The sequence below is a fragment of the Bombina bombina genome, chromosome 3 (assembly GCF_027579735.1).
Source record: "Bombina bombina isolate aBomBom1 chromosome 3, aBomBom1.pri, whole genome shotgun sequence".
Lineage (NCBI taxonomy): Eukaryota > Metazoa > Chordata > Amphibia > Anura > Bombinatoridae > Bombina > Bombina bombina.
The window spans coordinates 94324955-94340732 of NC_069501.1; the positions used below are offsets into that span (position 1 = coordinate 94324955).

A 15778-nucleotide genomic window follows, 5' to 3' on the forward strand; every position below is an offset into this window, starting at 1 on the left:
TTTCCTCAGTTGCTCTTTGTATGGAAGTGTTAGGCCTCATGATTGCTACATCTAGGGTTGCCACCCGTCCCTTAAAATACAGAACACTTATAAGTTACACATGCTGCAGGGTGTGCAGGGAGGAATATGAATAGTGCTGTCCAGAAACACAATACATGTTCCTCCCTGCACACCCTGCAGCATGTGTAACTCATAAGTGTCCAGGGAAACATGGCTGAGGTGGCAACCCTAGCTACATCTGATGCTATTCTTTTTGCTTACTTCCACATTAGGCCCCTTCAGCTATGTATGCTTTGACAAGGGTGTAGGGATCATACTCGGCTGTCTCAAAAGATTTATATGGTTCACAGAACAGATCAATCTCTGTGTTGGTAGCTAAATCATGAGCGTACTATGCAGCTGCTTCTTTTGTTTGTCCTATTTGGACTGTGATCACTACAGATGAAACAGAGGACACAATGAGTTTGGTCTCCTCAGGAAGTGAGGTTGCTAATAAATGTTTTGGGTTATTATGCAATCCTCTGAGTCGGCCTCTGTTGAAAAGGGAGTTTAGTGTTTGGACCATGGTTTGAATCATGGTTTTTCCTGGCATTTTAAGATTTTCAATAATTTTGCAGTTTCTTCAAGAAGGTTTGGACAGGCAAGGATTTAAGGAATCTCTCTGATTGAGCATATTCAATGAGGTCATGTACCTTCTGAATAAATGATTTAACATTACTGCTTCTGGTCTCTGGGAAGAACGCCACAAAATTTTAGAGGCATCACAGTACAATTAGATTGTACCGGGACTAATAGTTGTAAGGAACTGATGGTATCCTGTAACGCTGTGTCAGTGAGCTAACGCACTGGAAAACCTCACTCTGCTCCTAATGGCACAAGGGAGTACCTGCCATTTTTGTGAGTACGTTTACATCTATAAGAGGTTTTACCATATATCAATATGATTGATATGCACAAGGAGGCGCCTTTTCCCTTTTTGGTTTAGATTTTTGGTCTGTCTTTGTGGAAGTTGACAGAAGAAAAGAGCTACATTGTGAAAAGTATCTATCTACTGGCTTGTGGATCTTTTTTGGAACTGAAGTATTCATTGGACTGTAACACACATAAATTGGTAACGTGTTGTAATTGTTATTAAATACATTTTTTTTCTGATTAGCATTATTAGGTTTGAGCCCCCGCTAGGTCTGGATATATTTATTCCTGACATTAGATTGAAAGGTTTGGATAAGGTCCTATCTACTAGTTCTTTGAAGGGTAAGATAGATTTCTGCTCTTTCAGTTTTGTTTCATAAAATTAGTAACATTGTTTTGTTCAGGCTTTGGCTAGAATTAAGCCTGTTATTAAAGGCACAGTCTAGTCAAAATTTAATTTTCATGAATCAGCGCATGCAATTTTAAGCTTTCTGATTTACTTTTATTGTCAAATTAGGTTTGTTATCTTGCTTTTCTTTGTTGAAAATTAAATCTAGGTAGGCTCATATGTTAATTTCTAAGCCCTTAAAGGCTGTCTCATCTCAGTGCCTTTTAACAGTTTTTCACAGCTAGACAGTGATCGTTCATGTGTGCCATATCCAGTTGTGCTCATAAGTTTACATACCCTGGCAGAATTTATGATTTCTTGGCCATTTTTCTGAGAATATGAATAACACAAAAACTTTTCTTTCACTCGTGGTTAGTGTTTGGCTGAAGCCATTTATTATCAATCAACTGTTTTTTTTTTCTCTTTTTAAATCATAATGACAACAGAAACCTGATCAAAAGTTTACTCGTGATTTTGGCCTGATAACATGCACACAAGTTGACACAAAGGGATTTGAATGGCTATTAAAGGTAACCACCCTCACCTGTGATCTGTTTGCTTGTAATTAGTGTGTGTGTGTATAAAAGGTCAATGAGTTTATGTGCTCCTGAAAGACCCTTGCATCTTTCCAGTGCTGCACTGACATTTCTGGATTCTGAGTCATGGGGAAATCAAAAGAATTGTCAAAGGATCTGCGGGAAAAGGTAGTTGAACTGTATAAAACAGGAAAGGGATATAAAAAGATATCCAAGAAATTGAGAGTGCCAATCAGCAGTGTTCAAACTCTAATTAAGAAGTGAAAAATGAGGGGTTCTGTTGAAACCAAACCACCGTCAGGTAGACCAACTACAATTTCAGCCACAGCTGCCAGGAAAATTGTTTGGGATGCAAAGAAAACCCCACAAATATCTTCAGGTGACATACAGGACTCTCTGAAAACATGTGGTGTGGCTGTTTCAAGATGCACAATAAAGAGGCATTTGAAGAAAGATGGGCTGCATGGTCGAGTCGCCAGAAGAAAGCCATTACTGCGCAAATGCCACAAAGTATCCCGCTTACAATACGCCAAACAGCACAGAGACATGCCTCAAACCTTCTGGCACAAAGTCTCCATTTGAAGAGGAGTCAACAAGGCCTATGATGAAAGGTACACCATTCCTACTGTGAAACACGGAGGTGGATCGCTGATGTTTTGGGGATGTGTTAGCTACAAAGGCACAGGAAATTTGGTTAGAATTGATGGCAAGATGAATACAGTATAAAAAATACTGGAGGAAAATTTGCATTCATCACCCCGGAAACCTGCGCATGGGATGTACTTGGACATTCCAACATGATTCTAAACACAAGGCCAAGTCGACCTGTCATTGGCTACAGCAGAATAAAGTGAAGGTTCTGGAGTGGCCATCTCAGTCTCCTGACCTCAATATCATTGAGCCACTCTGGGCAGATCTCAAACGTGCAGTTAATGCAAGACAGCCCAAGAATTTACAGGAACTGGAGGCTTTTTGCCAGGAAGAATGGGCAGATTAACCATCTGAGAAGATAAAGAGCCTCATCTACAAATACCACAAAACACTTCAAGCTGTCATTGATGTTAAAGGGGGCAATACACTGTATTAAGAACTGGGGTATGTAAACTTTTGATCAGGGTCATTTTGGGTAGTTTATGTTGTCATTATGATTTAAAAAGAGTAAACACAGTTGATTGATAATAAATGGCTTCAGCCAAACACTAACCATGAGTGAAAGAAAAGTTTTTGTGTTGTTGTTCATATTCTCTGAAAAATGGCCAAGAAATCATACATTCTGCCAGGGTATATAAATTTATGAGCCCCACTGTAGATAATGTTTTGCTCACTCCTGTGGAGTTGTTTGAGTCAGCACTGATTGGCTATAATATATGTCTGCCAAAAGCACTGAGATAAGGGGGAGTCTGTAGAGGCTTAGATACAAGGTAGTCACAGAGGTACAACGTGTAATAATATTACAGTGTTGGTTATGCAGAACTGTGGAATAGGTAATATAGGGATTATCTATCTCTTTAAACAATAACAATTCTGGAGTAGACTGTCCCTTTAAGCCAATTTCTCCTTATTGGAATTTTATTTTTCTGTTGAAGGTTTTGCAGGCCCCTCCATTTGAGCCTATGCATAAGGTGGATATTAAGATTTTATCTTGGAAGGTTTTGTTTCTTTTGGCTATCTCTTCTGCTAGAAGAGTCTCTGGGTTTTCTTCTGGTCCTCATCTTAGTTTCCATCAGGAATAAAGCCTCTGTGAGAACCAAGTTTGACTTTTTGCCTAAGATGGTTTCTATGGATAATATAAATTGGGAGATTGTTGCCCCTTCTATAAATCCTAATCCCAAGAATTCTTCGGAAAGGCCTTTCCAAAACTTAGATGTTGGTAGAGCTCTTAAGTATTATGTAGATGCTACTAAGGATTTCACGCAAACTTCTAGTTTGTTTGTCCATTTTTCTGGTTTTAGTAAAGGACAGAAAGCCACTGCCGTTTCTATGGCTCTTTGAAGCTTTTGATTCATAAGGCTTACTTGGAGGTGGTACAGTCTCCTCCAGAATGGATTACTGCTCATTCAACCAGGTCAGTTGCCACTTCTTGAGTTTTTAAGAATAAAGCTCCTGTTGACCAAATTTGCAAGTTTATTTTTGCTTCTTCTGAGGTTGCCTTTGGTAGCAAAGTGCTTCAGGCAGTTGTTTCGGGTTTATTTTTGCTTCGCCTGTCAGATATTTTAATTGCATATTATATTATATATTATATTTATATATATAAATGTAACTTTTACCCAGAAATGAACTTTACCAAGCAGTGACTCAACCTACTCCCAGCTGATGAGTGGCAAAACCACAGAACAGCTGTCCTGGGATTGGTCTGAGTCACTGTACTAACCCTAGCTAAGCATGAAAGCTGTGTAATGCAGCAGTGCTATGGCATAAAGGGAAGCCTGTCTTAAAAAGCAGGCTAAAAGTAAAAAGGTGAGTCATTGTGAACCTAATTTGCATATCTTACCCAGATTCCTTTGCTGCATTGGAAACAGTGTAGTCAGAGAGTTTCTAGGTTTAAAGCAAGTCTTCTGACGTGTTTAGATTTGTAAATGGTTTACACAATGAGTTATTTTCTCTATATTTTGTATTTAGTGGAGGATTTTAAACTCTCTTTTTGCCTCCCCATAATTTTAATTGTTGTTACTGGAAGCGATAAAAGAATATAAGGGCGCTAGAAAAAGTGAGCCATAAAAAATATATACATATATTGAAAATATGTGTGTATATATATATATATATATATATATATATATATATATATACTAGAAGGCAGAAATTCCCAATAAACAAAAATCCAACCCAAAAGCAGCTGTCCCTTTAAGGAGGGTGAAGACTGAAACAAGACAGGGAGAGACTCCCTTGCTTCCACAGAAAACACCTACCAAACAAATTATGGGTAGACAAGAGGGCATGTAAAAGGACACAAATAGCGCTGGTTGCTGCAGAGATATTGTAAATAGAATAAATGTCAGTGAATGGACTTAATGTAGATAAATAATGTAATTCAATTGAGATGAACACATATAAATGTTAATAGATATATAACAATAATGTGCACTGATGTATCATGAATTTAAGATGAAGTACCCCACAGTGGATAGTGGGTATGTGCAAAATAAAATGCAAACTTACAAGAAAGAACCTCAATCATATGAGGTAAGTGATCCGCATGGCAGAGGATTCCTCTTATGGTATTCAGCTGTCCTCCTCGGGTGTGAGTGAGACTTCAGTTGGTCAGCAAGCGATATTGCCTCGGCCTCTTTAAGTATGGTTCCTCTCAAAGTATGATGAAATCTCCAGCCGCATATGTGAGGGAAAAAAAGAGGCTCAAATAGTGTGATATTGTTTTTTTAAAAACTTATACTTTGTTACACACACACTCTCACAAATGCCTGCTTACACTAAGTATCCTCAAGGCTATGAGGTATTGACAAAGCGGTTAAAAGCGTAGTGAATGCAGAGGTACAGTCCTTCTCTGTAAACACTGAATTGTTGCACTCTCTCGTGAACTAAAGGCAAAGTCTTTCACAAATAAATAAAACTTCAACGGGGCTTCCGGTATCAAATCAGTCCGTTTCTGTCTAACGCGTTTCAAAGGTTTAAAATGATTCCTTCTTCCTCAGACTGATTTCTTTCTGCACTGAATCAACCTCACATATGCGGCTGGAGATTTCACCATACTTTGAGAGGAACCATACTTAAAGAGGCCGAGGCAATATCGCTTGCTGACCCACTGAAGTCTCACTAACACCCGAGGAGGACAGCTGAATACCATAAGAGGAATCCTCTGCCGTGCGGATCACTTACCTCATATGATTGAGGTTCTTTCTTGTAAGTTTGCATTTTGCACATACCCACTATCCTCTGTGGGGTACTTCATCTTAAATTCATGATACATCAGTGCACATTATTGTTATATATTAACATTTATGTGTTCACCTCAATTGAATTATTTGTACATTATTTATCTATATTAAGTCCATTCACTGACATTTATTCTATTATTTACAAAATCTCTGCAGCAACCAGCGCTATTTGTGTCCTTTTACATGCCCTCTTGTCTACCTGTATATATATATATATATATATATATATATATATACACACACTTCACAACTTGGGTATTACTTACCATGAGTTATTGATTGTGGACTCTCACCACCTGTATGAAAGAAAAACATAATATATGTTTACCGGATTAATTAATTTATTTTATTGTGGTGATTAGACCTCACCTTCTTATTTTTCTGTTGATTGCTAGTTTATATTTTGCTCATCTTTTTTTCCCTGCTCCTATTATTTTGCTCCTATTTCTTTTCCTAACTTTTTTGCTTGGCTATACGTCAAACTAGTTACCAGTGAGGTGGGAGGGTTTGTTTTTTTCGAGCTTTGGGAATGGTTGCCTTCTCCTAGTGGCTAGGAAGAGTAATTCCCAGGAGTAATGGATAGTGGACTCTCACCACCATGAAAGAGATTAATTTATCAGGTAAGCATAAATTATGTCTCTGACAAAACTCATTAAGGTATTGGCAGACTTCAGGCGTTCTGTTCATACAAAGATTTGTCTTTCAATTTTCAGGAGGATCTCTGCTTTAGTCTGGGAAGTGCGATACATTGAGCACAATGCAATGGCCTTCAATGAACCAGAAAGTACTATTACAAAAGCTGCAAAAAATGTTACAGAATTGCTGCTGAAGTTTATCATGTAAGTCTCGGGATGTCTTGAGAGCAAATATTTTTTTTGAGTATAGCTTTTAGAATTGTTACCCTTGGGGCATAGATTTTTATTTTATCCTCTTATGTTCTCCTACTGATATAGATATATATTTATATGTAATCTCTTAGAAACCTTTAATGGGAAATTATTCCTTTATTTCCATTTTATGTGTATTTCAGGAACAGTGACTGTACCAATATAACTGATCTGTGCAATACTAAAGAAGTAGATGAACTTGAATCCCATGTGGAACAGGTATAATGTATTTAGTGTGCAAGTGTTTAAATATTATAATTAGTTTGAACCATGAACAGTATAGATCAGTGTTAATTTTGACGGCAAATTTCAATTTAGTCTTAGTTTTAGTCTTTTGACTAAAATGCCATTTTAGTTTTAGTCGTATTTTAGTCATCTGAATTGTTTTAGTTTTAGTCTAGTTTTAGTCTAGTTTTAGTCGAATGAATCTCCACTAGATTTTAGTCGACTAAATCTCCACTAGATTTTAGTCGACTAAAATCTAAGGGGTTTAGTTAAAGTGTAATGCATTATTTAAGCATTTCTCTAAAATTTGCAAACTGATTATATACTCCAGGAGTAAACATAACACCTGTTTATTTATGGAATTAAGGTTTAAACATGCAATACAGACACAGATTTAGCCGTTGTGATATGTAACATCTTTATTAAACTTAAAATTAAATAAAACCAAGTTTCATAAACAAACAGAAGTGCAACTATAAAATATATAAAAAAAACTAACTGTAAACTGTATTGGCTGTATTGCACATATTACCCAATATAAAAACTTTAACAGTTCTCTGTTAATAATTAAAACAAGTATCAAGTAACTCAACACAACAAAAAGTTTCTGCAGATAGCACAGGCACAGCATAACTTAAACCCATACTCGTGGGTTATGCTTATTTCTATAGGAAGAATCAATTGTTTGTTCACAGATTCGAAACATTTTCGGCAACGATATTAGCACTGCTCTAGAACTTCCAAACTCATTATATACTCCTGGAGTAAAGATTTATTAACCTGTTTTTATTTATGGTATTAAGGTTTGAACATGCAATACAGATTTAACAGATTTAACTGTTGTGGTATATAACGTGTTTATCTTAAAATTTAATAAAATTAAGTTTTGTAAATTTTACAAAAGAGCAGTAATTGGATATGGATTGATTAAAACACCTTGCATAAAATGTTTTTTGTCAGCAAATTTTGATTTAGTTTTAGTCATAGTCTTTTGACTAAAATGTCATTTTGATTTAGTTTTAGTCATAGTCTTTTGATTAAAATGTCATTTTAGTTTTAGTCGTATTTTAGTCATCAGAATCTCTTTAGTTTTATAGTCATTTTAGTCTAGTTTTAGTCGACGAAATTAACACTGGTATAGATTACTCCAAAGGGTACTTATTTCTTTCATGTTATTGGCAAGAGTCCATGAGCTAGTGACGTATGGGATATACAATCCTACCAGAAGGGGCAAAGTTTCCCAAACCTCAAAATGCCTATAAATACACCCCACACCACACCCACAATTCAGTTTTACAAACTTTGCCTCTTATGGAGGTGGTGAAGTAAGTTTGTGCTAAGATTTCTACGTTGATATGCGCTTCTCAGCATTGTTGAAGCCCGATTCCTCTCAGAGTACAGTGAATGTCAGAGGGACTTGAAGGGAGTATCACTTATTGAATACGATGATTTCCCTAACGGGGGTCTATTTCATAGGTTCTCTGTTATCGGTTGTAGAGATTCATCTCCTACCTCGCTTTTCAGAACGACAATATACTCTGTTTACCATTACCTATTCTGATAACTGTTTCAGTACTGGTTTGGCTATCTGCTATATGTGGATGGGTGTCTTTTGGTAAGTATCTTTTTCTCCAACATAGGTGTGTCCGGTCCACGGCGTCATCCTTACTTGTGGGATATTCTCTTCCCCAACAGGAAATGGCAAAGAGCCCAGCAAAGCTGGTCACATGATCCCTCCTAGGCTCCGCCTACCCCAGTCATTCTCTTTGCCGTTGTACAGGCAACATCTCCACGGAGATGGCTTAGAGTTTTTTAGTGTTTAACTGTAGTTTTTTTATTCAATCAAGAGTTTGTTATTTTAAAATAGTGCTGGTATGTACTATTTACTCTGAAACAGAAAAGAGATGAAGATTTCTGTTTGTAAGAGGAAAATGATTTTAGCAACCGTTACTAAAATCCATGGCTGTTCCACACAGGACTGTTGAGAGGAATTAACTTCAGTTGGGGGAACAGTGAGCAGTCTTTTGCTGCTTGAGGTATGACACATTCTAACAAGACGATGTAATGCTGGAAGCTGTCATTTTCCCTATGGGATCCGGTAAGCCATTTTTATTCAGACAGTAAATAAGGGCTTCACAAGGGCTTATTAAGACTGTAGACATTTTCTGGGCTAAATCGATTCATATATACACATATTTAGCCTTGAGGAATCATTTAATCTGGGTATTTTTGTAAAATAATATCGGCAGGCACTGTTTTAGACAGCTTTCCCTAATCATAGGCAGAGCCTCATTTTCGCGCCGGTATTGCGCACTTGTTTTTGAGAAGCATGACATGCAGTCGCATGTGTGAGGAGCTCTGATACATAGAAAAGACTTTCTGAAGGCGTCATTTGGTATCGTATTCCCCTTTGGGCTTGGTTGGGTCTCAGCAAAGCAGATACCAGGGACTGTAAAGGGGTTAAAGATAAAAACGGCTCCGGTTCCGTTATTTTAAGGGTTAAAGCTTCCAAATTTGGTGTGCAATACTTTTAAGGCTTTAAGACACTGTGGTGAAATTTTGGTGAATTTTGAACAATTCCTTCATACTTTTTCGCAATTGCAGTAATAAAGTGTGTTCAGTTTAAAATTTAAAGTGACAGTAACGGTTTTATTTTAAAACGTTTTTTGTACTTTGTTATCAAGTTTATGCCTGTTTAACATGTCTGAACTACCAGATAGACTGTGTTCTGAATGTGGGGAAGCCAAGGTTCCTTCTCATTTAAATAGATGTGATTTATGTGACACTGAAAATGATGCCCAAGATGATTCCTCAAGTGAGGGGAGTAAGCATGGTACTGCATCATTCCCTCCTTCGTCTACACCAGTCTTGCCCACTCAGGAGGCCCCTAGTACATCTAGCGCGCCAATACTCCTTACTATGCAACAATTAACGGCTGTAATGGATAATTCTATCAAAAACATTTTAGCCAAAATGCCCACTTATCAGCGCAAGCGCGACTGCTCTGTTTTAGATACTGAAGGGCATGGGGACGCTGATGATAATGGTTCTGAAATGCCCCTACACCAGTCTGAGGGGGCCAGGGAGGTTTTGTCTGAGGGAGAAATTTCAGATTCAGGGAAAATTTCTCAACAAGCTGAACCCGATGTGATTACATTTAAATTTAAGTTGGAACATCTCCGCGCTCTGCTTAAGGAGGTATTATCCACTCTGGATGATTGTGAGAATTTGATCATCCCAGAGAAACTATGTAAAATGGACAAGTTCCTAGAGGTCCCGGGGCTCCCAGAAGCTTTTCCTATACCCAAGCGGGTGGCGGACATTGTAAATAAAGAATGGGAAAGGCCCGGTATACCTTTCGTCCCTCCCCCCATATTTAAAAAATTGTTTCCTATGGTCGACCCCAGAAAGGACTTATGGCAGACAGTCCCCAAGGTCGAGGGAGCGGTTTCTACTTTAAACAAACGCACCACTATACCCATAGAAGATAGTTGTGCTTTCAAAGATCCTATGGATAAAAAATTAGAAGGTTTGCTTAAAAAGATGTTTGTTCAGCAAGGTTACCTTCTACAACCAATTTCATGCATTGTCCCTGTCACTACAGCCGCGTGTTTCTGGTTCGATGAGCTAGTAAAGGCGATCGATAGTGATTCTCCTCCTTATGAGGAGATTATGGACAGAATCCGTGCTCTCAAATTGGCCAATTCTTTCACCCTAGACGCCACTTTGCAATTGGCTAGGTTAGCGGCGAAAAATTCTGGGTTTGCTATTGTGGCGCGCAGAGCGCTTTGGTTGAAATCTTGGTCAGCGGATGCGTCTTCCAAGAACAAACTACTTAACATTCCTTTCAAGGGGAAAACGCTGTTTGGCCCTGACTTGAAAGAGATTATCTCTGATATCACTGGGGGTAAGGGCCACGCCCTTCCTCAGGATAGGCCTTTCAAGGCCAAAAATAAACCTAATTTTCGTCCCTTTCGTAGAAACGGACCAGCCCCAAGTGCTACGTCCTCTAAGCAAGAGGGTAATACTTCTCAAGCCAAGCCAGCCTGGAGACCAATGCAAGGCTGGAACAAGGGAAAGCAGGCCAAGAAACCTGCCACTGCTACCAAGACAGCATGAAATGTTGGCCCCCGATCCGGGACCGGATCTGGTGGGGGGAAGACTCTCTCTCTTTGCTCAGGCTTGGGCAACAGATGTTCTGGATCCTTGGGCACTAGAAATAGTCTCCCAAGGTTATCTTCTGGAATTCAAGGGGCTTCCCCCAAGGGGGAGGTTCCACAGGTCTCAATTGTCTTCAGACCATATAAAGAGACAGGCATTCTTACATTGTGTAGAAGACCTGTTAAAAATGGGAGTGATTCATCCTGTTCCATTAGGAGAACAAGGGATGGGGTTCTACTCCAATCTGTTCATAGTTCCCAAAAAAGAGGGAACGTTCAGACCAATCTTAGAACTCAAGATCTTAAACAAGTTTCTCAAGGTTCCATCGTTCAAAATGGAAACCATTCGAACAATTCTTCCTTCCATCCAGGAAGGTCAATTCATGACCACGGTGGATTTAAAGGATGCGTATCTACATATTCCTATCCACAAGGAACATCATTGGTTCCTAAGGTTCGCATTCCTGGACAAGCATTACCAGTTCGTGGCGCTTCCTTTCGGATTAGCCACTGCTCCAAGGATTTTCACAAAGGTACTAGGGTCCCTTCTAGCGGTACTAAGACCAAGGGGCATTGCAGTAGTTCCTTACTTGGACGACATTCTGATTCAAGCGTCGTCCCTTCCTCAAGCAAAGGCTCACACGGACATAGTCCTGGCCTTTCTCAGATCTCACGGATGGAAAGTGAACGTGGAAAAGAGTTCTCTATATCCGTCGACAAGGGTTCCCTTCTTGGGAACAATTATAGACTCCTTAGAAATGAGGATTTTTCTGACAGAGGCCAGAAAAACAAAACTTCTAAACTCTTGTCAAACACTTCATTCCGTTCCTCTTCCTTCCATAGCGCAGTGCATGGAAGTAATAGGTTTGATGGTAGCGGCAATGGACATAGTTCCTTTTGCGCGCATTCATCTAAGACCATTACAACTGTGCATGCTCAGTCAGTGGAATGGGGACTATACAGACTTGTCTCCGAAGATACAAGTAAATCAGAGGACCAGAGACTCACTCCGTTGGTGGCTGTCCCTGGACAACCTGTCACAAGGGATGACCTTCCGCAGACCAGAGTGGGTCATTGTCACGACCGACGCCAGTCTGATGGGCTGGGGCGCGGTCTGGGGACCCCTGAAAGCTCAGGGTCTTTGGTCTCGGGAAGAATCTCTTCTACCGATAAATATTCTGGAACTGAGAGCGATATTCAATGCTCTCAAGGCTTGGCCTCAGCTAGCAAAGGCCAAGTTCATACGGTTTCAATCAGACAACATGACGACTGTTGCGTACATCAACCATCAGGGGGGAACAAGGAGTTCCCTGGCGATGGAAGAAGTGACCAAAATCATTCAATGGGCGGAGACTCACTCCTGCCACCTATCTGCAATCCACATCCCAGGAGTGGAAAATTGGGAAGCGGATTTTCTGAGTCGTCAGACATTACATCCGGGGGAGTGGGAACTCCATCCGGAAATCTTTGCCCAAATTACTCAACTGTGGGGCATTCCAGACATGGATCTGATGGCCTCTCGTCAGAACTTCAAGGTTCCTTGCTACGGGTCCAGATCCAGGGATCCCAAGGCGACTCTAGTAGATGCACTAGTAGCACCTTGGACCTTCAAACTAGCTTATGTATTCCCGCCGTTTCCTCTCATCCCCAGGCTGGTTGCCAGGATCAATCAAGAGAGGGCGTCGGTGATCTTGATAGCTCCTGCGTGGCCACGCAGGACTTGGTATGCAGACCTGGTGAATATGTCATCGGCTCCACCATGGAAGCTACCTTTGAGACGAGACCTTCTTGTTCAAGGTCCGTTCGAACATCCGAATCTGATCTCACTCCAGCTGACTGCTTGGAGATTGAACGCTTGATCTTATCAAAACGAGGGTTCTCAGATTCTGTTATTGATACTCTTGTTCAGGCCAGAAAGCCTGTAACTAGAAAAATTTACCACAAAATATGGAAAAAATATATCTGTTGGTGTGAATCTAAAGGATTCCCTTGGGACAAGGTAAAGATTCCTAAGATTCTATCCATGCAGATAAGGTGGTTTTACGTACTAAACCTGGTTTTCTTCCAAAAGTTGTTTCTAACAAAAACATTAACCAGGAGATAGTCGTACCTTCTTTGTGTCCGAAACCAGTTTCGAAGAAGGAACGTTTGTTGCACAATTTGGATGTTGTTCGCGCTCTAAAATTCTATTTAGATGCTACAAAGGATTTTAGACAAACATCTTCCTTGTTTGTTGTTTATTCTGGTAAAAGGAGAGGTCAAAAAGCAACTTCTACCTCTCTCTCTTTTTGGATTAAAAGCATCATCAGATTGGCTTATGTGACTGCCGGACGGCAGCCTCCTGAAAGAATCACAGCTCATTCCACTAGGGCTGTGGCTTCCACATGGGCCTTCAAGAACGAGGCTTCTGTTGATCAGATATGTAGGGCAGCGACTTGGTCTTCACTGCACACTTTTACCAAATTTTACAAGTTTGATACTTTTGCTTCTTCTGAGGCTATTTTTGGGAGAAAGGTTTTGCAAGCCGTGGTGCCTTCCATTTAGGTGACCTGATTTGCTCCCTCCCTTCATCCGTGTCCTAAAGCTTTGGTATTGGTTCCCACAAGTAAGGATGACGCCGTGGACCGGACACACCTATGTTGGAGAAAACAGAATTTATGTTTACCTGATAAATTACTTTCTCCAACGGTGTGTCCGGTCCACGGCCCGCCCTGGTTTTTTAATCAGGTCTGATAATTTATTTTCTTTAACTACAGTCACCACGGTATCATATGGTTTCTCCTATGCAAATATTCCTCCTTAACGTCGGTCGAATGACTGGGGTAGGCGGAGCCTAGGAGGGATCATGTGACCAGCTTTGCTGGGCTCTTTGCCATTTCCTGTTGGGGAAGAGAATATCCCACAAGTAAGGATGACGCCGTGGACCGGACACACCGTTGGAGAAAGTAATTTATCAGGTAAACATAAATTCTGTTTTTATTACTTAAGACACCCCTGCTGTGGTTTGGCACTTTATGCATTTACATAAAGTTCTAAATATATGTATTGTACTTATATTTGCCATGAGTCAGGTTCATGTATTTCCTTCTGCAGACTCTGTTTCATATTTGGGGAAAATAAAAAAAATTTAGAATTTTTTTTTTTTTTCTTACCTGGGGTTTAGTCTTTTTTTCAATTGACTACTTTCTTGCAAATTGCGGGCAGTATTAGGCCCGCGGGTGTGCCAAATGCTAGACTTTATTGCGTCATTCTTGGCGCGAAAAATACGTCTATGACGCAACTTCGTCATTTCCAGGGTCATAGTTGACGCTGAAGCCTTACACACGGCTGCGTCATTAGTGACGCGAGTGTGTCATTTCCCGTTATTATTGGCGCCAAAAAAAGTTTTCAATTACGTTGTGCGTCATACTTGGCGCCAAACTTTTTCATTTTTTTTTTTAATACCCCATTGATGTTTGCCTCTTGCCTTTTTCTCTATCAGAGGGCTATGCTATTTGCATTTTTTTCCCATTCCTGAAACTGTCATATAAGGAAATTGATAATTTCTTTCATGTAATTAGCAAGAGTCCATGAGCTAGTGACGTATGGGATATACATTCCTACCAGGAGGGGCAAAGTTTCCCAAACCTTAAAATGCCTATAAATACACCCCTCACCACACCCACAATTCAGTTTTACAAACTTTGCCTCCCATGGAGGTGGTACGTTGATATGCGCTTCGCAGCAGGCTGAAGCCCGGTTTTCCTCTCAGAGTGCAGTGAATGTCAGAGGGATGTGTAGAGAGTATTGCCTATTTGAATACCATGGTCTTCCTCTAGGGGATCTATTTCATAGGTTCTCTGTTATCGGTCGTAGAGATTTCTTCTCCTACCTCCCTTTTCAGATCGACGATATACTCTTATATACCATTACCTCTACTGATTCTCGTTTCAGTACTGGTTTGGCTATCTACTATATGTAGATGAGTGTCTTCGGGTAAGTAAGTCTTATTTCTATTTATGACACTCAAAGCTATGGTTGGGCACTTTTTATGTAAAGTGCTAAATATATGTGTTTAAACTTATATTTGCCATGATTCAGGATAATCAATATTCCTTCATTCAGACTGTCAGTTTCATTTTTTTGGGAAAATGCATATAAATTTTATTTTTCTTACCTTAAAATTTTCAAATTGACTTTTTTTCAAAAATTGTGGGCTGTTAGGCTCGCGGGTGCAGAAAATGCTTCTATTTATTGCGTCATTTTTGGCGCGAGACTTTTTTGGCGCAAAAATTTCGTTTTCACGTAATTGCGTCATTTTTTGACGTATGTGTATTGCGGACGTTTTTTTGGCGCCAAAAAATATGGGCGTCATTCTTGGCGCCAAAAGATGTGGGCATCATACTTGGCGCCAGTTTTTTTCACATTATTTCAGTCTCACTTTTTAGTTGCTTCTGGTTTTCTAAAGGCTTGTTTTTCATTTTGCATTTTTTCCCGTTCCTGAAACTGCCATTTAAGGAATTTGATAATTTTGCTTTATATGTTGTTTTTTCTCTTACATATTGCAAGATGTCGCTACCTGACCCTGGATCAGAATCTACTTCTGGAAAAGCGCTGCCTGATGTCGGTTCCACCAAAGCTAAGTGCATTTGTTGTAAACTTTTGGTAACTGTTCCTCCGGCTGTAGTTTGTGTTAGTTGTCATGATAAGCTATCAAACGCAGATAGCATTTACATTAGTAATAATCCATTACCTTTTGTTGTTCTTTCAACATCTAATGTTCAGGATGTTCCTGTTA

At 39.7% G+C, this 15778-nt stretch overlaps 1 protein-coding gene across 1 annotated transcript in view; it reads left to right on the forward strand.

Annotated features, from left to right (window-relative positions):
- BRWD1 (bromodomain and WD repeat domain containing 1) overlaps positions 1-15778 on the forward strand; it is a gene marked incomplete in the record, with an annotated part of 1309461 nt that overhangs the window by 997139 nt on the left and 296544 nt on the right. Inside the window, 2 exon segments of the mRNA XM_053705925.1 lie at positions 6443-6568; positions 6760-6835. Coding sequence (XP_053561900.1) covers positions 6443-6568; positions 6760-6835 — 202 coding nt within the window.